This window comes from Electrona antarctica (assembly GCF_951216825.1).
Source record: "Electrona antarctica genome assembly, chromosome: 9".
Taxonomy (NCBI): Eukaryota; Metazoa; Chordata; class Actinopteri; order Myctophiformes; family Myctophidae; genus Electrona; species Electrona antarctica.
The window spans coordinates 45792881-45815836 of NC_136790.1; the positions used below are offsets into that span (position 1 = coordinate 45792881).

The window sequence follows — 22956 nt, forward strand, 5'->3', positions numbered from 1 at the left end:
TGCGCTCACCCATTAAAACAAACTGGGAGAGCAAGACAGTTAAGAGTTATGTCATAAAAACAACACCTGTTTGAGCAACAGTGGTCTGCAAAAAGATTCCTGCGCTGTGTCAACTGTCTATTGGATTTGGGTGATTGCAGACAGTTTAAAACATTCAGGGCGGGAACCAATGCGGCACAACTCTTTGAATATATATTCTTTCAGAGCGAACGTTTTAACTAAAATCTTTGCTTCTGGGGGGGTCAACATATTTTGAGATGGGGGTCAGTGGCCAAATACAACCTTTTTCATGTCCTTGATAGGACATGAAAAAGGTTGAGCACCACTGACATAGAAACATGGGTTTTTCAGAAAACTGTTAGAATTCAGAAGCCTTTTTTGTAATCGACCTCAGTCCAAAATGGGTTAAAGCCGTTCACACTATCATTGTGCATAAAGATTCACAAGTTAACAGTGGTGGACAAAGCACTCAACACAAGTACGTGAGTGAGTGTAATATAGAGATACTCGTGGCCAAACTACAAGTGAAGGTTTTTCAGTCAAATTTGTGCTTGAGTTAAAGCACTTGCTTTTAAGAATACTGACGGTATTCACGTATTCAAAAGGACATGGTTTAAAAAAATATTCAAACGTATTACAAAATTCACAACATTTTGACATGTTGACAAAATATTTCAAAGATTTTCCATAATCTTTCTAAAAATATAGATACTAGTGCAAACGGCAGATCTACAAGCTCACAACGCATCATGATGTGCTGAGAGCTTCGGCTATTTTTACTTGATTGGATTTGAAATACGGCTTTAGTTGGTGTACTTTTTTCATTCCTAGAAACAAAAAGTACAATGTGTCTTTGAAATGTAGTAGAGTGATAAGTAATCCAACTATCCAAAAATACAAATGCTCAAGTAAAACATGATCATCAGGTATTATTATAATATAAGGAGGAAGAACTTGTTCCAAAAAGTGTACAGTATTTGTTAAAATCATGCTTTTATGTGGACACGCCCACCAGTTCATTAAGAATGCCTGGTTTGCCTGGTGGGTGGTGATGGGTGATGATCCACCTGAACTGAAGCCGCACCCACAGCTGTAGTTGTATGATAAAGGGGGATGGGTTAGGGGAGGGGCTGATAATGTGATGTCACTATATTACTGTTTATTTCATTGGCCCGTTTGACTGTCAAGTGTTCAGCCTCCAGGAAGAAACCCTAAATACAAAGTTAATACACCATTGCACATAAAAACGACTCCAGGGTGTCTAATGAAGTACTGTCACCTCATAGACACATGAAAAACTGGATTGTGGCACTCCATCTTTAAGTGCAGTCAATCAAGTAAATGTACTTTGTACGTTGACGCTGTTCACCGCTGCAGCTCACATGAATCATATACTGTGTCAAGCCAATCTTCTTGATAGTTCTGGAGGTGGAATGTGGGCGTGTCTCTACGTTATAGCCAATTGTGTTCAAGCTATCATTCATTGTGCACAAACCACAAAGAGTCACAACCGTCTTACTCTACTGCTGGTACATCAACCAGGAGTCAATGAGGACACATGCTAAGTCATTGCAGCTGTCATCGACGCCATGATTGCAGGGATGAGAAAACGGATGACAAACGATGGACTATATTTACTGAAAGCAAAGCTTTCTTCAGCATATAGGCTGCATGCCTGATTTGTATATTTAAAAGCACTGACATCTGGTGGATGAACATTATATTGCGGAAGATGTAACTGCCATGTTTACCCTTTCTTCATAGCACACAGATCAAGAGATAGCCCTCATATAGTGTGTCATGGATATAAGCAACACAATTGTGCAATGGTTAGTAAATACCATAATGTCGGTTTTCAGATGCATAGCAGGGACGTCAGATTTGACCTCTGAGGACCGTGAGAGCTCATATTATCCAAGATGGCCCAGTGGGGGCAAGATACGCAAGCAAGATGGAGGAAAGGTGGCAACACAACAGTAAGCAAACAGCAGCTGTTGACCACGACGAGGTGGCGTCGTCGTTGCATGCAGATGATGATTGAGGTGAAAGACAGCATTAAGATGGACACTACACATGCACGTTAAACGTTACCACTTGCACTGACTCTCGATGGTGACGTAATAATGATATGTTTCAGTGTCGGGTAAAGACCGACCGGTGAAGGTAATGCCCCTATGTATACATGTATGTAATCTGACACCAATGTCATATCAAGCACAAATTAATCATTACGTCATACGCTGCCACGTGACATACGCATCGGAGCGCCGGACAAAAAACATTGCACGCTCTGCTTGCGCAAGTAATAATATAAAATAAAACTTACCCCTAAGTCAGGTGGTGCCCAGTTGTCCAAGTACCCACATATGCCAAGTGCCCACATGTCCAGTGCCCAGTCATCCAAAACATATGGTGCCCATGAGTACACCCAAGTGTAGCTTCGTCCAGCCCGGTGGGAGAACAGACTAGGGCAGGGGGTTACTAGGATGGATCAGGCATGACTAGACTAGGGTGTACTAGGCTGTACTAGACTCTAATAGGCTCTATTAGCCTGTACTAGGCTCTGCAGATCCTCACACCATTGGGACTAACCACTGTGTACACGGGCAATAGTTTGCGTGTGCACGACCAATAGTTTTACATGAATATTTCCAGGCCAAAGTAAAGTCAGTAAGGGTGAAATCCATTTGACCCGACCGCCCGGTCGGTCGGTAATGGATTTCGCCCTCCCTCCATCCAGTGTCTTGTCTCTCCTCCAGGACTGTCTCTTGGGGTCAGCTCGCTGTGTCCTCATCCAGTGTTTTGTCTGTCCTCCAGGACTGTCTGTCTCTTGGGGTCAGCTTGCGGTGTCCTCATCCAGTGTTTTGTCTCTCCTCCAGGACTGTCTGTCTCTTGGGGTCAGCTCACTGTGTCCTCATCCAGTGTTTTGTCTCTCCTCCAGGACTGTCTGTCTCTTGGGGTCAGCTCGCTGTGTCCTCATCCAGTGTCCCCTGCAGAGCTTCTCTGGCAAGGCTGTCCTCAACATCCACGCCAGGCTGTGGAACAGCACCTTCATCGAGGTGAGAGAGGGCTTTAATTGGTCAGTGGTGGAAAAAGTACTCAAATGTTTTACTTAAGTAAAAGTATAAATACTGCAATGTAGATGTACTCTGTTACAAGTAGAAGTCCCGTATTCAAAATGTACTCAAGTAAAAGTACAAAAGTATCGGCATCAATAGTACTTAAAGTACTACAAGTAAAAGTACTCATACTTAAAAAAGTTCAAAATGTGTACACATTTTTTTGATAATAAATAAAATCTCCAAAGTAACTAGTAAGTAAAGTTTTCAAATTGTTGTAGTCGAGTAAAAGTACAATTTCCGGCTCTGAAATGTAGTGGAGTAGAACAAAAAATACTGGAAATTGGAAACACTCAAGTAAAGTACAAATACCTCAAAATTGTACTTAAGTACACTACTTAAGTAAATGTACTTAGTTACTTTCCACCACTGGCTTTGGTCCATGATTACACGGCTATTAGAACATCTACTGTAATCCATTTTATTTCAATTCAGGAGAGAAACTGATTTGAAATGGTTTACCTTGCAATAAGATCCCATACTCTTTGAGAGATCAATGTATGTACTTTTTTTTCTTTTTTGTAACCCATGTTTTCACCCAGTGTCAATTATCTAATCTAATCCTGGGCGCTACACTTCCTCTGCCAACATGGGGGGGCAGCGGACTGACCTCATGCTTCCTTCTATGCATGAGGAGTCCAAGCTGCTTCATTTCACCTGACAGTGAAAGTTTCACGTGGCCAGACGTAGCGTGTGGAAGGAACACGTTATTTCGACCAGTTCCTTTCCCCTCCATCAGGCGCCCCGGCTGGCCAGGGGGAGGTAGTTTAGAGACCAGGATTACTGCATGTTTTTTTGATGGTACCTACCCTAGGGGACACGGGGAGAACATGCAAACTCCACACAGAATACGTATTTAATTGCGACCGCAGGTCGCATTTACTATGGAATCGTGCATTTTCCGTCAATTTGTTGGTTGGTTTGTTGGTCACCCCTGGCAAGCCCCCATATATGGTGCCCAGGTCTCGTGACATCATCAGGGATAAAGATGTGGAGACCCTGATGTCATAGTAAATGTGACCTGCTGTCACAGCTAAGCCCATATATGGAGATCCCTGATGTCATCAATATTGGCCAGCAACTCTACATCTGACCTCAAACCCATCTGACTTATACCTGTCCATTCAAATTTCAAACTCTAGACGGTCACAGGCCTGCCCCAAAGTTATTAGTGCAGCCGCGCCCGGCAGCCGATGAAAACTAGAGGTCTCAACAGGCTCGAAAATTAAGGCCCGGCCCTACCTGGGCCCTCATCAAACCCTGTACACTGAAGAGACTGTCCCCGCTATCAACCTTAGATCTCCATATACTGTATGGAGCTGACCTAGCTGTTCTGCATGAATTTCCATATGTTGATCTGACCTCACCAAACCCTGTACACTCACAACATGCTGCTTATATGGCCAGAAGAACACTCAACTCATAAACTGAAGCCAAGGTGACACCTAGAGGAGAATTTAAGGAATGGAACTGAGGGAAGGAAGCATTAAATGGAATAGTGACCGCTGCCTATGCAACACAACAATGCAGGGACTAGACTACCCTTATTGCATAATGGGTGTATGTCAGTGTTGTTTTCGTCGACTAAAACTATGACAAAAAATGTTTGTCGACTTTTTCCACTGGCGAAAACTGAATAAAAACTAAATGAAAACTAAAACTAAGACTAAATATATTGACAATTTCGTCAACAAATACAAACTAGACTAAAATGTTAGGAAGGGACTAGTGGACAAGAGATCCAGTATAAGTTATTTTACAATTAGTTGCATGCTGAAAATAGCCGATATACAAGCTCACAACGCGTCGCGCTGACGCGTTGTGAGCTTGTAGATCGGCTATTTTCAGCAAGTGGAAAAAAAACAGTCATTACGACGGCATCAAAGCCCGTCCAAATACATTTTGTTCGACTAAATCAACTCTAGATTTAGTCGACTAAAATCTTATGATATTTAGTCGACTAAAACTAGACTAACACTAAAACATTCCAGGTGACTAAAATGTGACTAACTAAATTAACTATTCAAGAGACTGTCTATGACTAAAACTAAAATAAAAATGTGCTGCCAAAAACAACACTGGTGTATGTATGTATGGTTTCTTTATCTCTGTCTGCCTCTTCCAGGAGTTTCCAGCCGTCAGTGCTCTGGAGCTGATGGTCAGAGCCTACATCACCGTCAAGTCCACCGTCAAACATCTGATCCTCAAGGACGCTGCGTCGCAGGTACTGACCATGCAGTGTTGATTTAGTCCAGGGGTTCTCAACCCGTGGGTCGCGACCCCTTGGGGGGTCGCCAAATTATTTTAGGGGGTCCCCAAATTATTTAATAGCTAAATTATAACAATGCTTAAAACACCAAAAGGGGTTCCCGCCCCAAAATGGTTTAAGGTTATTGTAGCAGTCAATTTATATTGGGGGTCGGGAGGGGGCGGGGCGGGGGTCCCGAGACATTGCCAAAGCATTTCCGGGGGTCCCCGGCCAAAAACGTTGAGAACCCCTGACCTACTTCACTGATGAAAACTAAATGGAAACTGAATGAAAACTAAGCTGTGGTGACTATAAGATTAAGACTATAACATATTGACAATTTCATCAACAAAGAAAAACCTAGACTAAAATGTTAGGAAGGGACTAGTGGACAAGAGATCCAGCCTCCAGCTTTTCACCAGAGGAGAAAAACTGGCCAAACGACACTGGTATACTGACTATGTTTTGTTGATGCACCATTTACGAATTCATCTTCAATTATAGTCCATACCCGGAGATTGTGCTGCACCCAAATGATATACAGGCTTTGGTGTTTGGTGTTTTGGGTCTCCATTGACCCGCTGAGCGCTGTTCAGAGGTGGACAGCCGCTGCCCCCGCCGGCGGGGGCAATGGGGCTCAAGTTAAACTAACTATAAATGTATCCGTCTTCTAATATAATATAGTAGTCCTTCTGACTCTAGTGGATGTCTCCTCACCACATGACCACTCTTGTTAAAGGACGACTCCGCCCGTTTTCAACCTCTGTCTGTATACAGAATGTTGAATGTCTGTACTTGAGCACTACTACATTGCAGTATTGATACTTGATACTTTTACTTGGCTAAAGTCTAAAGTACTACTTTTTTCACCACTGATTATTAACACCCTGAGCGCACAGGACGGAGTTCTCCGCCCTTTCAATTAGTAACACCCAGCGCCCAGGACGTGCTCAGTTAAGCACAGTAATACCATGGTCAGTACACCACTGATCACCTCAATGCCACGCCCCATTGATGAAATAATTTGTTCAAAAGTAGCCCAGACCAAGTATCATCCATCCATCAATCCATCCATCCACTCATCATCCACCCACCCACCCACCCACCTGTCCGTCTATCCATCCATCCATCCATCCACCCATCCATCCAGTTTTAAGGGTAACTGTTGTATAATTGCAATATTACACTCGAGGGCGTGGTTTAACGTCATGAATGCACGCCTGCGATGCTGCAGCATCGCAGAAGTGCATTAATGACGTTAAACCACCCCCTCGAGTGTAATATTGCTTAATTCACTTCCCCCCTCCTTTCTGTGTGTTTTCAGTCTGTGCAGTGTGCACGTCTCACACCAAACTGGCTCTTGTCATAATGATGGCAGAATTAACGTGTCAAAAGGACTCGAGCTTTTGTCCACGTTACTAGTGTGTGTTTTCTCCTAATGGGTGTTTTGAGAGTTTAGCACACGAGTATACACTTCTGACCGAAGCTGAATTTATTAAAATGACAACGCATGTGGATGTTCTTTTTGGGTTTTATTTGTGTGTTACTGAAAGATCACCTTGCCTCTGGCTCAACAACATTTAATGGAAATTAAGCTGTTGCACTCAGTGATTCTCTCTTTCTTTCTTTCTTTTCTTTCCCCCGCGCAACAGTGTGGCTTTTTCCGGCGGGTCCAGTACCAAGAGAAAGTGCCTCAGTACCACGCGGTGAAAATTCCTCGTGAGGACCGGCCACAGTTCCAGACCGAGAAGTCAGGAGTTGTCCATAAAAAGGAGTGGGCCACGCACTGGAGCGACGGGACCTCTTAAAATGCTCAGACCCCCCACTGAGTCAATCAATTTAAAAACACACACACACACACACACACACACACACACACACACACACACACACACACACACACACACACACACACACACACACACACACACACACACACACACACACACACACACACACAGACAGGAGCATGTTGATCCCCTTGAACAAGAAGCCATGAAGGGCTTCTTGCCTTAACTACTGTAAGACTGAGATGGGCAAAACAAAGAAAATACATACTTATTTTTTTCTTTTGTTGATAATGTTTGGGGATTTCCTTTTACATTAGGAAGTGGTGATATAAAATATCAGATAATCTTAGAGGTTATTAACAAATCTTTCATCTGGGCTCTCTGATATGCTGTCAAAGTTATAACGATAAGTTGACCTGGTCATGTACCTACCACAAACATGGAATGTCATCTCAAAGATGATGCAGTTTTTATTTTTTTATTTCCCCCAGCAGCGGACTGACTTAATGCTCCCTTCTATGCATGAGGAGTCCACTATGCATGAGGAGTCCAAGCTGCTTCTTTTCACCTGACAGGGGAGAGTTTCCCCGGCCGGACGTAGCGCGTGGAAGGAACACGTTATTCCGACCAGTTCCTTTCCCCTCCATCAGGCGCCCCGGCTGGCCAGGGGGAGGCAGTTTAGGGACTAGGCTACTGTTTGGAAACTACAGTGGGTTTTCTGTGAATTACTCTGAAGGGTCATTGTGTACTTGTTCAGTGCAAACATATAACTATTTGAATTAATGAACCAAGTTATAAGGGCTTTCATTGGACAGCAGCACCAATAGCCCCTTTTAATTTACTTTTCCTTTCTTTTACAAATGTTGACATTTGTACAAATAGTTTTCAAGCTGTAAAGTGGATCACACTAATCTGTGTGCAGCACGGCCCCAGCGGCGGCAACATTATTTCAACTGGCCAGGATAACTTTGTACATTACTGTGTGTCGATACTCTAATGTAGCCTATACCTGCATACAAGTGCCTTATGTTAAAACCGGCATCATTTGAGTTAAATGGCAAAAAGAAGAAAAAGTATATGCTACCTTGGTTGGGATCGGATGGTCACTCTATGGAATAATAAGGATTTCACCAAGATTCAAGCAATGCGAGAGATTCTGTGGAGAGAAATGGGATCCCTCGGGAATCACACTGACGCATTGCTTTAGATCTGTTGTGGTTCAATGACATGGCTGTAAAGCATGATATGAAGGGTCGGCTTGTTGTTGTTTAGGTATTGCTGGACAATCTTGTATTAGCTGCATGAAGCTCATATTTGTATATCTGCTATTTTGGTCTGCAGCCAAATTGCATGTCAATTTGAGGGGGTCCTTGACTCGGAGAAAAAAAACTTTGAGAACTAACTGTTAATGTCACACGCGTTTTGTTTAGTTTTCATATAGGGCCGTCCGTGACTAAGGCAGTGTTGTTTTTGGCAGCACATTTTGATTTTAGTTTTAGTCCTAGTCTCTAGTTTTCATTTAGTTTCAGTCACATTTTAGTCACCTGGAATGTTTTAGTTTTAGTCGACTAAATCTACAGTTGAATTAGTTGAGTAAAATGTATTTTGGCTGGACTTGATGCTGTCGTAATGACTGTTTTTACACTTGCTGAAAATAGCCTATCTACAAGCTCACAACGCGTCGCATTGCGACGCGTTGTGAGCTTGTAGATCTGCTATTTTCAGCATGCAACCATGTGTAAATTGACTTATACTGGATCTCTTGTCCACTAGTCCCTTCCTGACGTCTAGTTTTTATTTGTTGATGAAATTGTCAGTATATTTAGTTTTAGTCATCATAGCTTAGTTTTCATTTAGTTTCCATTTAGTTTTCGTCAGTGAAAAGGGGTAGTCGTAGTTTTAGTCGATGAAATCAACACTGGATTAAGGATTAATATAGTCGACTATGGATGGCCAAAATGGTATAGTCGACTGTTAGTTGACTATTACAGAATTTTTACAAAATAAATTGACAGATTGGCAGTGGAATCAGTCTGATCCCTCTGATTGCATAACATAAAAATAAATAAATGCAATAGAGGAGCATTCCATTTGGGCTGTGGGGGGTACTTGATTTAACATATACTTGCTTGGTTTCTCCCAATAAAAAAAGAAATATATATATATATATATATATATATATATATATATATCCTTTAAAAAAAAATCAAACTATTTGTTAATTAATATAACCAATTAGGCCAATCTCTAAATCGAAAAACATCAAATTAGAGATTGGTAGTGTCGGACTAATTGAGGTTCAGGCCTATAGTTTCACACTAGCATTCTCGTTTGTGTGTTTCTCTCTTCTTGTGCAGGTGTTCTGGGGTCTGGACAAGAAGCTGGCCCAGAGGAAGCACTTCCCCTCGGTCAACTGGCTGATCAGCTACAGCAAGTACACGCGCGCTCTGGACGAGTACTACGACAAGCACTTCCCAGAGTTCGTGCCGCTGCGCACCAAGGCCAAGGAGATCCTGCAGGAGGAGGAGGACCTGGCCGAGATCGTCCAGCTGGTCGGCAAGGTGAGGAGACGACGGAATGACCAACGTTTAACCCAACATTTAACCAACTGAGGCCGTCGCGTTATGACGACGAAACCTGGGAATCATGTCATCCTCTGGGCTGCTAGGGCTTCTGGGAAATTGAGCCCAATGCATGTGAACGGGCCGTTTCTTTAGACTACAACATGCTGTGCAGGGTGGCTTCGTTTCACATTGTCATGGCCGCTGGTTCTTCTGATCATAACAACCTCGGCAGCGTAGAATATTGGATTAAATAGCAGGGAACGCGGGTTACGCAGTAATGCTGTTAAAGTTCTCAACTTCTCGGTCGCCACACGGCTGATTTCACTCTTTTGGGATTCCATATAGAAGCCGGCAGCCATGTCTTCTGTGGAAGCAGAATGTGACGTTGCACAACTGAAATAGCTGATCTGCAGCTGTGGATCGGCTATTTGTCTGTTATTATTTTAAGATTGGAGCATTTGAAGTGGTCAACTACCAATGCTGCATGTTTTAGAAGCGTCTTCCATAAAATTGTATTAGTGTCAGATATGTCACAGTCTCGCGTTACCAGACTGTTGACTCTCGCAATTTCCAAATGCTTCATCATACAGTCTGGACCAACGGAAGAGCTGTCATGCGTAAGCGATAAAGCGGAAGTGGAGCCTCCTCCCCACTTCCGTTTCGTCTTTACAGTCGCGCAGATTTATCCCAATATAAATAGAAAACATCTAAGCATGTATAGCTTGTTGCTTAGCAGAAAAGAAAATGCAAAAAGAAAATGTAAAGATATTTTAAAATATATTTCCGTGAACGGAAATGGCAGCTTCCTTACTCAGCTCATGGGTTGCTATAGTTCCAGACTCTATATAGCATTCGGACATTGTGGAATAATTGTCTGGCTACGTGAGACTAGATATTTCATAACGGGACTTCTTTCCCTGCACCACACAGGTTCTGTCCGTTCTACAAGACGGTGGGCATCCTGTCCAACATGATCGCGTTCTACGACATGGCGTGCCACGCCGTGGAGAGCACGGCGCAGAGCGACCAGAAGATCACCTGGTCCATGATCCGAGAGCACATGGGAGAGATCCTCTACAAGATCAGCGCCATGAAGTTCAAGGTACGTTATGGTTGGGGACCGGCACAATGATTATATAAGCGCCAAATCATCGTCAAAATGTCCATACATTTTTTTTCAAATTCTTCCAGTCACAAATTTTCATTTTCATTTTTCAAAAATAGAGAAAATAGTTGATCTACATTTACAAGCTTGTAGTTTACGTGTTTTGTAATATTTTTGGAAAGACAAATCTATTAAATGTGTTTTTTTCCCCTGTATATTGATGTTATTTGTCATATCTGCCCTGTGCAATTTGTGATTATGAAGCCCAAAAGGCTATCCGATACAAATTGTAACGTTCCAATGCAAAAAAAAACCCCACAATTAAATCGTTAATTGCAATTATTTGTGACAATTCATCGTCAGCTTAAACTTGTAATGGTGACAGCCCTAGGTGAGGCACTCACAGGGTTGGTGCAGCGGTGAAGTGCCTGCCCACCACCACCGTGGAGGTTGTGTGGGTTCGATTCCACTGTGGCGCATCCTGCTTTGTCAAGCTTGTTCTCCACAAACACAATCGGCCCGTGTTCGGAGGAGAGAGGGAAGACAAAGAATGATGCATGTCATATGATGAAATGCAGCGCATCGTGAGCTTGTCTTTTTCAGACTTTTTTTTGCCTATAAGGACATACCCAAATTTAGGGATGCCAGATTGAAAGTGACTAACAGACTTGGCCAACGTTCCCGCCAGCAAATATCCCGATGTTTGATTTTCTCGGGCTTGTGGTTGACTTGATCAATGAAGACAATCGATTCTAAACGTGTCGGCAACTATCACTCTGTATTAACATGAACTAAATCTTGTGCGTTGTTCAAGTGTTGTTTTCGTCGACTAAAACTATGACGAAAAATGTCCGTCGACTACCTTTTTTCACTGACGAAAACTAAATGAAAACTATGACTAAATATACTGTCGATCTTGTCAACAAATTAAAACTAGAATGTTAGGAAGGGACTAGAGATCCAGTATAAGTCATTTTACACTTGGTTGCATGCTGAAAATAGCAGATCTACAAGCTCACAACGCGTCGTGCTGAGACGCGTTGTGAGCTTGTAGATGGGCTATTTTCAGCAAGTGTAAAAACAGTCATTACGACGGCATCAAGGCCCGCCAAAATACATTTTAGTTGACTAAATCAACTGTAGATTTAGTCGACTAACACTAAGACATTCCAGGTGACCAAAATGTGACTCAAAGGAAATTAAAACTATTCAAGGAGACTATGACTAAAACTCAAAACAAAAACAACACTGCCATAAGTGCCATTGTTCAAGTTCTGTTCCACGAATCTAAAATGTATCTTTTAACTAACGTGTTATTATTATTGGTCTGCTTCAGGACCCGGTGAAGGACGGCGAGGCCAAGATCAAAGCAGACTACGCCCAGCTGTTGGAGGACATGCAGAACGCCTTCAGAACCCTGGAAGAGTGAACCATCATCATGTCCCTCTTCCTCCCAGTGCTGTGCGGTGTGGTGTGGTGCAAACAAACAAACAAACAAACCCCAGTGGCCCCAAACTGCTTTCAAAAAGTCTTACCAAAAGGCCATTGGATGTCTTTTTTTGTTTCTCTTCATTCCTCGAGTGCTTACTTCCAACTCTTAACATTCCGACATTGTTCAGTCAGTCCAGTTGTTCGTTCACATTATATATTAACTATACACACCTGTGTTCCTTGTAAGAATTGGTGCTGGAAAGTCCTATTATTATTATTATTATTATTATTATGTGACCTGTGACTATAATAATATAGCAACGCTGTTATTTATCCAGTCCATTTAATCGCTCATCGGCACTCGTCTACGATGCGAGACGCCACAACAAGTTCCGTTACCAGACAGTTTACATGTAGTTGCACGCCATGTCCGCGCTTTGGGGGCGGGCTCTCCCCGGCTCGGGGCGAGTCGTCTTCACTTTTCGAAATTCTGTGGCGAGCCGTCTTCACTTTTTGCTGGGGCGAGTTGGAAAAGGGGCGAGATGACCTGGTACCGGCCAGAAGAGGCATATAGCGGGGGTTCATGTGGTTATAAATGCTATTCAATGATGTCATGATGTTTTCATTGTCAAAAGAATATTGTCAAGGTGGTGCACTGTTTTCATATTGCTGGATAATATGGTGCGGTGGGAGAGGAGAGGAATCAGTTATGTTGCATTCATTTATTGATAATCATTAGGCCTATAGCCTATGTTATTTAAAGAGAATAACCTATCATAACACAAACATAGGCCTAAATGCCTGCAAACATAGTCATTAACATATTCATTCATTCATTCCTTCATTCATCCATGAATACAAAAAATATCTATTTAAATAACATTTTATAGAATTGCGACAAATGCATAAAAGCTCCATCATTATGTGTTTAGAATAATTTGCAATCCACAATCATTGGGGAGGGAATAACCTGACTGTGTCAGATGGTGGCAGTATTGAGTTCACGAGTAGCCTACTGTCCGATATCATCACTGGGGAGTAGGGACTATGAATTCGGACGCAGCCACTGATTTAGGACGAATCCTTGGTTTGTGTTCATGGTAACCGGTGACAACTTCCTGTACTTCACACACAACACAGTTACAAGATGGAACACTTCATTTTACTCAAGGAGTTTCAACTTTATTGAATTTTAATTTTAACATAATAGTTCAAAACATTCGCACACCTACATATCAAACATGTAAAAAAAGAAAAACACATTTTAAATTTTAACATGAAGCTTTAGTTGCATAAAAACATTTGCACACCTAGAACAGACTGTTGAAAAAGCAGTGAGCAACATAAAACATTATAAAAAATAATAACACGGTCAACTTGGGTCAAGAGAAGGGTTTTTCCTGTTACCCGCCTTATTGTGTTTTAAACCTGCAACTTTTCGTGCAGGTTTTTCTTTCATTGATAACATGTAAATCATACAGTTACAGTACACCGAGTACAGCGTTCAACACTGCTGCAAGTCAACAGTGAACTTTACAGTTCATTAAGAGGCATTCAGGTCCATTGCTGTGCTTTAGAAAACATGGCTGCCGATTGGTGGGTGGGACAGGGACTGCATTTGAGATGTTCACGTACTTTTACGTAAAGACTCATGGTGGGGCTATATCTTGTACCACCCCTTAACCCTTATCCCTAAACTTTATTTTAAAAAACCTTTTAAAATAGTTCAAATAGTTGATCTACAAGCTCACAACGTGTAGATGTAGATTGGCTAGTTGAACTATTTTAAAATGATTTTCAAAATAGTAAATAGGTGGCGCAAGACTAGGGCCCAGTCTCAAAGGGATAGCATCAAAACAAAAGTCCTTTGCGGTTTTGTTTAGATTTCAGGCCCTATCAATTCATAGACATGACAAATAACAAAATTCAATATAATCAGAAACAATAATAAAAAATAAAACATATGTACAGAGTGGAGTGTTTAAGGGAGAAGTGATCCTTTCCTCTCCCTCCGGCCTGCTGAAAGGTGGATTTTTAGGCCTGTTTTAAAAGATGCAGGTGAGCTGCATAATTATTTTGAGGGAGGGGGTCAATTATTTTCCCTACTTGGTCTGTCTCATAGGAGGGCTGTGGGCAGTTCAGAAACCAGTCTGTGTCTCATAGGAGGGCTGTGGGGAGTTCAGAAACCAGTCTGTGTCTCATAGGAGGGCTGTGGGCAGTTCAGAAACCAGTCTGTCTCATAGGAGGGCTGTGGGCAGTTCAGAAACCAGTCTGTGGCCGTTCAAAAACCAGTATGTGTCTCATAGGAGGGCTGTGGGCAGTTCAGAAACCCGTCCACCAGTGACATAATTGATGGGGAATCCAAGCTAATAGAAACTGCAGGCTTTCTATTCCCTAAAAGTTACCATGATATAATGGAAGCCATCGTTCTCACAATGACAAAAATCAAATCAAAAAAATACATATTTATAAATATATATTTATAATCAAAAAAGTCAAACAATGATGTCACTGGAAGGGATTATACGTCTAGGTATACTTTAATATTAATAATGGTGTCTCCTGTTCTGCACCAGGTGGGATGATTCAGATTGTATTATGTATATACTTTATTCTGTGCCCTGTATCTGTGACCTTTACTGTGGTGCTCTCTCGAAACCCTTTAGAGATCCACCTCGTACACAGGAGGTCTCCTGCCTCTTACTGCCCCGTCAGCACCTCCTCGTACACCCACATCATACAGGAGGTGTTCTGTCTCCTCACTGGGTGCAGCGTCAGCACCTCCTCGTACACCCACATCATCATACAGGAGGTGTTCTGTCTCCTCACTGGGTGCAGCGTCAGCACCTCCTCGTACACCCACATCATCATACAGGAGGTGTTCTGTCTCCTCACTGGGTGCAGCGTCAGCACCTCCTCGTACACCCACATCATCATACTGGTGGTATTCCGTCTCCTCACTGGGTGCCGCTTCGGCACCTCCTCGTACACCCACATCATCATACTGGTGGTATTCTGTCTCCTCACTGGGTGCAGCGTCAGCACCTCCTCGTACACCCACATCATCATACTGGTGGTATTCTGTCTCCTCACTGGGTGCAGCGTCAGCACCTCCTCGTACACCCACATCATCATACTGGTGGTATTCTGTCTCCTCACTGGGTGCAGCTTCGGCACCTCCTCGTACACCCACATCATCATACTGGTGGTATTCTGTCTCCTCACAGGGTGCAGCTTCGGCACCTCCTCGTACACCCACATCATCATACTGGTGGTATTCTGTCTCCTCACAGGGTGCAGCTTCGGCACCTCCTCGTACACCCACATCATCATACTGGTGGTATTCTGTCTCCTCACTGGGTGTAGCTTCGGCACCTCCTCGTACACCCACATCATCATACTGGTGGTATTCTGTCTCCTCACAGGGTGCAGCTTCGGCACCTCCTCGTACACCCACATCATCATACTGGTGGTATTCTGTCTCCTCACTGGGTGCAGCTTCGGCACCTCCTCGTACACCCACATCATCATACTGGTGGTATTCTGTCTCCTCACTGGGTGCAGCTTCAGCACCTCCTTGTGGATCTGGCTCTTCATACTGGTGGTATTCTGTCTCTTCACTCAGTCCGGCTTCAACGTCGGAACGAGCAAATTCGTTATAATAAACTATCTCTACGCTCTCCCGTCTTACATTATAATAAACCACGCCAATGTCCTGCGCTCCCGCACGCCGCCTTCTGATGACCTGGAGAAACACAGCAGTGCCCGGCTTTAATAAACCGGCTCTCTTAGATTAAAAACGTCTGACATTTACATTGCAGTGTTATGTTGAATAAAGAAGTATGATTACCTTCCAGAGAGGATAGAGGACAGCAATTATCAGGATCAAGACCAGCAGCACCATGACTGTACATTTGAGAACGTTAGATGTCAGATGAGAAGCTGTGAGGGAAATATGTTAAATATGTTAGAACATCAAACATCATGCAAAAGAACAGCGTAAAGATTGCTTGCTTGAGTTTCAAATTGTGACTTGAAAAGACCACATTTCATGTTACCTGTGACAGTGATAGAGAGGACCTCACTCTTAGAGGAGAAGTTGTGAGAGAAAACGTGGATGTGATAAACACAGATGTAACTTCCCTGGTGGGTGTGGTTTGCTGCAGGAAACAGGAATGTGGCAGAGTGATTGACAGCTGTCTGGGTATGGTTTTGAGTTTCGCTGCATCCAGAGATGTTGTGTGTTGCATTAAATGATGTTGTGTGTTGTGTTGCATCCAGAGATGTTGTTTGTTGTGTTGTATCCAGTGATGCCGTGTGTTGTGTTGTATCCAAATATGTTGTTTGTTGTGTTGAATACAGTGGCGTTGTGTGTTGTGTTGTATCTAGTGGTGTTGTGTGTTGTGTTGTATCCAGTGGCGTTGTGTGTTGTGTTGTATCCAGAGATGTTGTGTGTTGTGTTGTATCCAGTGGCGTTGTGTGTTGTGTTGTATCCAGAGATGTTGTGTGTTGTGTTGTATCCAGAGATGTTGTGTGTTGTGTTGTATCCAGTGGTGTTGTGTGTTGTGTTGTATCCAGAGATGTTGTGTGTTGTGTTGTATCCAGTGATGTTGTGTCGGGCGCAGTGATGTTGCGCGTGGAGTTGGATCCAGTGAAGGTGAGGTGGAAGAAGCCTCCTGGGTACTGTGGCAGGATGGAGCATCTGATGCTGAAGCTGGAACCCTCCGTCACCTGCAGCCCCTGATGATGGCTTTCAGAAATGGAGTGTACTAAGGTACGCACTGATGTTGTGTGTTGTGTTGTATCCAGAGATGTGTGTTGTGTTGTATCCAGTGGTGTTGTGTGTTGTGTTGTATCCAGTGATGTGTGTTGTGTTGTATCCAGTGGTGGTGTGTGTTGTGTTGTATCCAGTGGTGTTGTGTGTTGTGTTGTATCCAGTGGTGTTGTGTGTTGTGTTGTATCCAGTGGTGATTTGTGTTGTGTTGTATCCAGTGGTGTTGTGTGTTGTGTTGTATCCAGTGGTGTTGTGTGTTGTGCTGTATCCAGAGATGTGTGTTGTGTTGTATCCAGTGGTGATGTGTGTTGTGTTGTATCCAGTGGTGTTGTGTGTTGTGTTGTATCCAGTGGTGATGTGTGTTGTGTTGTATCCAGTGGTGTTGTGTTGGATGCAGTGATGTGTGTTGTGTTGGATGCAGTGTGATTGACAGCTGGCTGGATGGAGCAGCTGGTGTTGAAGCTGGAAGCCTCCATCACCTGCAGCTCCTGCTGCTGGCTTTCAGAAAGGGAGCGTACAAAGGTGATGATTGGCTTAAACAGCAGATCTGGAACAAGACAGAGGTGATTGGCTGAAATTGGTAATACAGTAGATTTGACTGTATGACCAGTTTATTTATAAGATATTGTATTGACAGATAGATGAGATAATGTAAATGTGTCATTGTTGAAGTCATTGTTTTACCTGAACAGATAATCTCCAGTCTGGCAGTGGAATTGCCAGACCTCTTTGTTCCACACTCCCTCAGTGAAGACTCAGACCCAACACAGGAAGCTGAAATCCACCATACAGGTTCATGTGTAGAAGCAGAAGTCCTTTCTCTTGATACAGCAGAGCCACACTCCAGCTGTCGACACACTACAGATGATGACTTCAGGTTCCAGTCAGACCGACCATCCACTGGTCTCCACTCTCCCTGGTGTTTCATCTCCAGTATTCCAATACACTTACTGGTTCCCCTCACCAACCTGACATTGTCAGACTCTGTACAGAGACCAGAGAATAAACAGTAAAGATTCATATTTATTTATTCATGAAATAATAATCCAAAGTTCCAAACCAAAAGTTTAGCTTGTCTTTTACCTGAGCAGGTGAGTCCAACAGACTTGTAAGGTGAGCTTGTGTTTCTAGTTGAGTCTGAAGTTCCACAGTCCAGGAGAACAGACTCGTGGCCTTTACACTGGAACTCTTTGGTCCACATTGAAACATTGGCTTCTCCATAGAGCACCCCCTGGAGGACTGAAGGAGCCTCACACCCAAGCTCCCTACAGACCACCTCTGCATCCTGCTGGTCAAAGTCACCTTCACACACTGAGACCCAAGACTCATCAGACTTCACCTCCACTCTGCCTGAACACAAAGTAGTGCCATTCACCAACCTCACAGAGTCTGGAGAGAGAGAGAGAGAGAGAGAGAGTCATTGACGGTAAAGGCAAGAAATAGAAATGAAAGCAATAACAAGACCAGAGACATCATATGTGCAAGATGAACGTTACATACCCCAATAGTATAGTAAGGCATAATGCCCCATCAGAACATAACATGCTGCTTAATTACCAGTAAGACGCCTATGGGCGTTGAGTGTACAGGGTTTGATGAGGGCCGGGCCTTAATTCTCGGGCCTGTTGAGAACTCTAGTTTTCGCCGGCTGCCGGGCGCGGCTACACTAATAACTTTGGGGCAGGCCCGTCTAGAGTTTGAATGGATAGCTATCAGTCAAAACGGAGACATCGAAGAGGAAGGATGGAAGGATGGATGGGGAAGGATCAACATATGGAATGTCAGAACATGTTCTGACATATCCTCAAAATGTCTCAAAATGTCAGGTTTCACAATGGCGCTCTATGGACTGGCAAGTAGACTAGTTGCGACAGAAGGTCGCACATTGACTATATGACATCAGGGTACTCCTTCCCTGATGATGTCACGTGATGTCATGAGACCTGGGCACCATATATGATTTTGAGTGACTGACTGACTGACTGACTGACTGACTGACATGTACAATTGCATTGTAAATACGACCTGCGGTCGCAATAATCCACACATATTAATTTCACAAACAGCAAGTAATGGCTCTGAATGGTTTAATTGATCAGGGCCAGTGTTTCCCGTGGCTTTGTCAGACATTACTGTCGTTGAAGTAGTAGTTTGTTACCTGAACAGTTCACCTCCAGTACGTACAAGGAGGTGGAAGACATCTTATTTCCACAGTCACTCAGAGAAGACTCAGACCCAACACAGTGAGGTGTTATCCTCCATGCAGGTTGATGTGTAACACCAGAACTCCTCTCTGTTGAAATGGCAGAGCCACAGCCAAGGTGTCGACACACTACAGATGAGGACTGCAGGTTCCAGTCAGACCAACCGTCCACTGGTCTCCACTCTCTCTGATGTTTCATCTCCAGTATACCAGCACAGTTACTGGTTCCTCTCACCAACCTGACATCATCAGACTCTGTAGAGACAAGAGTAAACGCAATAAATAAACAAACAAACAAACAAACAAATGTACTATGTAATGTGAAGTGAGGGGCACTCTTATCATACATCATCTCATTCTGGCCATTCACAATTTCTTTCTTAACTTTTCTGTCCACACTTTTTATCCTCAAGTCCTCAAGGCTAATCCTCAAGGCTAATCACTTGTGGCGTCCTCACTTCACACGAAAGGGCGCTCTTATCATCATGTATCATCACACATCACATTCTGTGCTTAGCCAATCAAATTTAATTCTGGCCAATCACTTTTGGCGTCTTCACTTTTCTGCCCTCACTTTCATCTTCAATATGTACTTTGCTCAGCCAATCAAATCATCACTATGGGGTGATCAGCCAATCATCAGCCAATGTTTGTGTTCACACAGACCCACAAAGCTGGGCATCAAAAATAAAATCACACCCCAGTGTGAAGTGAGCGGTGCCGTTGATGAGTTGATCTGCTGCACCCACTATCAAGTACATGACAGCATAGTAATTTATTTTGCACTGACCAGAATGGAAATTGGGGGGGGGGGGGGGGGGGGGGGGGGGTACGACAAGGAAAAAACATGTTATTACTCTCATTAAGACATGCTTTTACCTGAGCAGGTTAGTTCAACAGACTTGTCCGATGAGGAGGTTTTTCTGGATGAGTTTGAGGCTCTACAGTCCAGGAGAGCAGACTCAGTGCCTTCACACTGGAACTCTTTGGCCCACATTGGAGCCTTGACTTCTCCATAGAGCGCCCCCTTGAGGGCCGAAGAAGATCCGCAACTAAGCTCCCTACAGACCACCTCTGCATCCTGCTGGTCAAAGTCACCTTCACACACTGAGGCCCACGACTCATTAGACTTCACCTCCACTCTGCCTGAACACACACTAGGACCATTTACCAACCTCACAGACTCTGGAGAGAGAGAGAGAGAGAGAGAGAGAGAGAGATTATACAATTATGTTAGTGATCTACAAGAGAATGTATGAATGCATTATGGATGCAAATTGAATCTAATCACATCAGAGGAAAGTCAACATTGTTTTACTGAAAACCTAAGCAGATAACAGTGTTGTACCCATTCTAAAATAAAGTAATTAATATGGACACATAAATCAAAACACAAATAACTAATCATCATCATCATCATCATCATCGTCATCATCATCATCATCATCATCATCATCACAAGATCTTCCCCAGTAGCTCATGACACCAAAGGCCTTTTCTAGTCACTACACACATAGGCATGCACACACGCATAAACACACATGCACACACAAGCACGAAGACACTTACGCACACACGCACGCATGCACGCATACATACACGCACACAGATGAAATGAGAGACTGTAAGGACTGCTGTCATCGTGTTACCTGAACAGTTCACAGTGGGTTTGCCTGTAATCAAACCTTTCCGTGTGACATGATTCTCCATTATGACACAGTCGCTCAGTGAAGACTCAGACCCAACACAGTAAGGTGTAATCCTCCATACAGGTTGTTGTGTGAAACCAGAAGTCCTTTCTGTTGAAACGGCAGAGCCGCAGTCCAATTGTCTGCACACTACAGAGGAGGACTTCAGGTTCCAGTGAAACCCACCGTCCACTGATCTCCACTCTCCCTGGTGTTTTATTTCCAGTATACCAGAACAGGTACTGGTTCCTCCCACCAACCTGACATCTTCAACCACTGTAAAGAGACAAGTGAGTAAACATTTAAACAGTATTACTTTATAATAAACATGAAAGATCACACTTGTGTGAAGTGAGGGGCGCTCTTATCATCATACATCATCACATTCTGGCCAATCACAATTGGCGTCCTCACTTTTCTGTCCTCACTTTTAGCCTCAATTATGTGGCACACACAGACACAGAACTATACTAGCCTATACTACAACGTACTATCCTATAGCTAGCGCCCCTCAAAAATGATTGCAGGGTGTAGCTTGTCTTTACCTGAGCAGGTGAGTCCAACGGTCTTGTCAGGCAAACAGGTGTTTCTGGTTGAGTTTGAGGCTCTACAGTCCAGGAGAGCAGACTCAGTGCCTTCACACTGGAACTCTTTGGCCCATATGGGAGTGTTCACTTCTCCATAGAGCGCCCCCTTGAGGGCCGAAGAAGCTCCGCAACCAAGCTCCCTACAGACCACCTCTGCATCCTGCTGGTCAAAGTCACCTTCACACACTGAGGCCCACGACTCATTAGACTTCACCTCCACTCTGCCTGAACACACACTAGGACCATCCACCAACCTCACAGACTCTGGGGAGAGAGAGAGAGAGAGAGAGAGGGGGGGGGGGGGGGGGGTGGTTATGTTAAACAAACATTATGTTGTAATTGATGTTGTAAGATTATAAGAGCGCCCCTTACTTCACACGGGTGTGACCTTTTTAAATCACACTTGTGTGAAGTGATGGGGCGCTTCGCATCCTGAAACAAACATTGTACAAACAGTCCATTTGGCTGCCACATGACAATGATTATTTTTGTGTTTACATCACTAGACAAGTTTTTTAACTGTTTAGTTTTATATTGCATTCAACTTCGTCTCTGTGCTGTACGGCCCGACGGCCACTTATAGGTCTCTGTTGCTAGGTAACCGATGTAAAGGCAGTGAACCGGAAGCGAAACAGTCTCGCTCCGCCTGCTTTAACACATCCCTTGTCAGGTATTCATTAATTCTTCCCTAACTGCCAGCGTTTTTCAGTGAAACCCTTATTTTGAAGGTTCCGCTGGAACTAACGTACACAAGTACAAGCAGTGAAATGTATCCTAGTATCTTTTAGGCACTACAGGGTTCCCTCTACACTTGTTTCTACTTGTGTGATTCTTTAACTTGTTTGTCGACTACAATTCATGCTTACTTAGTGTATTCCGATCACACATGTAAATTGCTCTGTATTATTTAATTGTGGACTTCACATGAAGAGGAAAGGCATATTTTAAATAGCATGTTGATGATAACACAACTTTTACATTGTTGATGCATATACTGTTTACTGCTTTTACCTGAACAGTTGAGCTTCAGTGTAAGAGTGGAATTATACGACTTTACTGGTCCACACTCCATCAGTGAAGACTCAGAGCCAACACAGGAAGATGGAATCACCCATCCTGGTTGACGTGTAGAACTAGAAGCAAATTCTGTTGAAAGAGCAGATCCACAATCCAACTGTCTACACACTACAGATGATGACATCCTGTTCCAGTCAAACCAAGCCAACACCGGTCTCCACTCTCCCTGGTGTTTCATCTCCAGTATACCAGTACAGCTACTGGTTCCTCCCACCAACCTGACATCTTCGGACTCTGCACAGAGTAATAAGCAGTAAAAACGGATTACATTCATTACAATACCTTGGACAATACAATATAAAAATCAGTTTCAATTTTGTTCACCTGTTGAGTTGTGAGTTGGTTTTAGTTGGAGAGCTGAGGGGAAAAG

At 43.4% G+C, this 22956-nt stretch overlaps 2 protein-coding genes across 2 annotated transcripts; one reads left to right on the forward strand and one right to left on the reverse strand.

Moving 5' to 3' along the window:
- The first annotated feature begins 9512 nt into the window (after positions 1-9512).
- LOC306929501 (V-type proton ATPase catalytic subunit A-like) lies at positions 9513-12320 on the forward strand. The gene is made up of 3 exons (XM_079510049.1): positions 9513-9718; positions 10652-10823; positions 12163-12320. Exons 2-3 carry the CDS (start codon positions 10692-10694, stop codon positions 12253-12255), a joined length of 225 nt encoding a protein of 74 aa, XP_079366175.1. The 5' UTR covers positions 9513-9718; positions 10652-10691; the 3' UTR covers positions 12256-12320.
- A 3867-nt stretch (positions 12321-16187) lies between these two features.
- On the reverse strand, positions 16188-19309 carry LOC306930017 (scavenger receptor cysteine-rich type 1 protein M130-like; the record flags this gene model as incomplete). Its single annotated transcript, XM_079510756.1, has 5 exons — positions 19190-19309; positions 18115-18420; positions 17716-18015; positions 17463-17578; positions 16188-16199 (listed from the first exon to the last, which is right to left on the reverse strand). The coding sequence occupies exons 1-5, from the start codon at positions 19230-19232 to the stop codon at positions 16188-16190; spliced, it is 777 nt and encodes a 258-aa protein (XP_079366882.1). The 5' UTR covers positions 19233-19309.
- Between the last annotated feature and the right edge of the window lie 3647 nt (positions 19310-22956).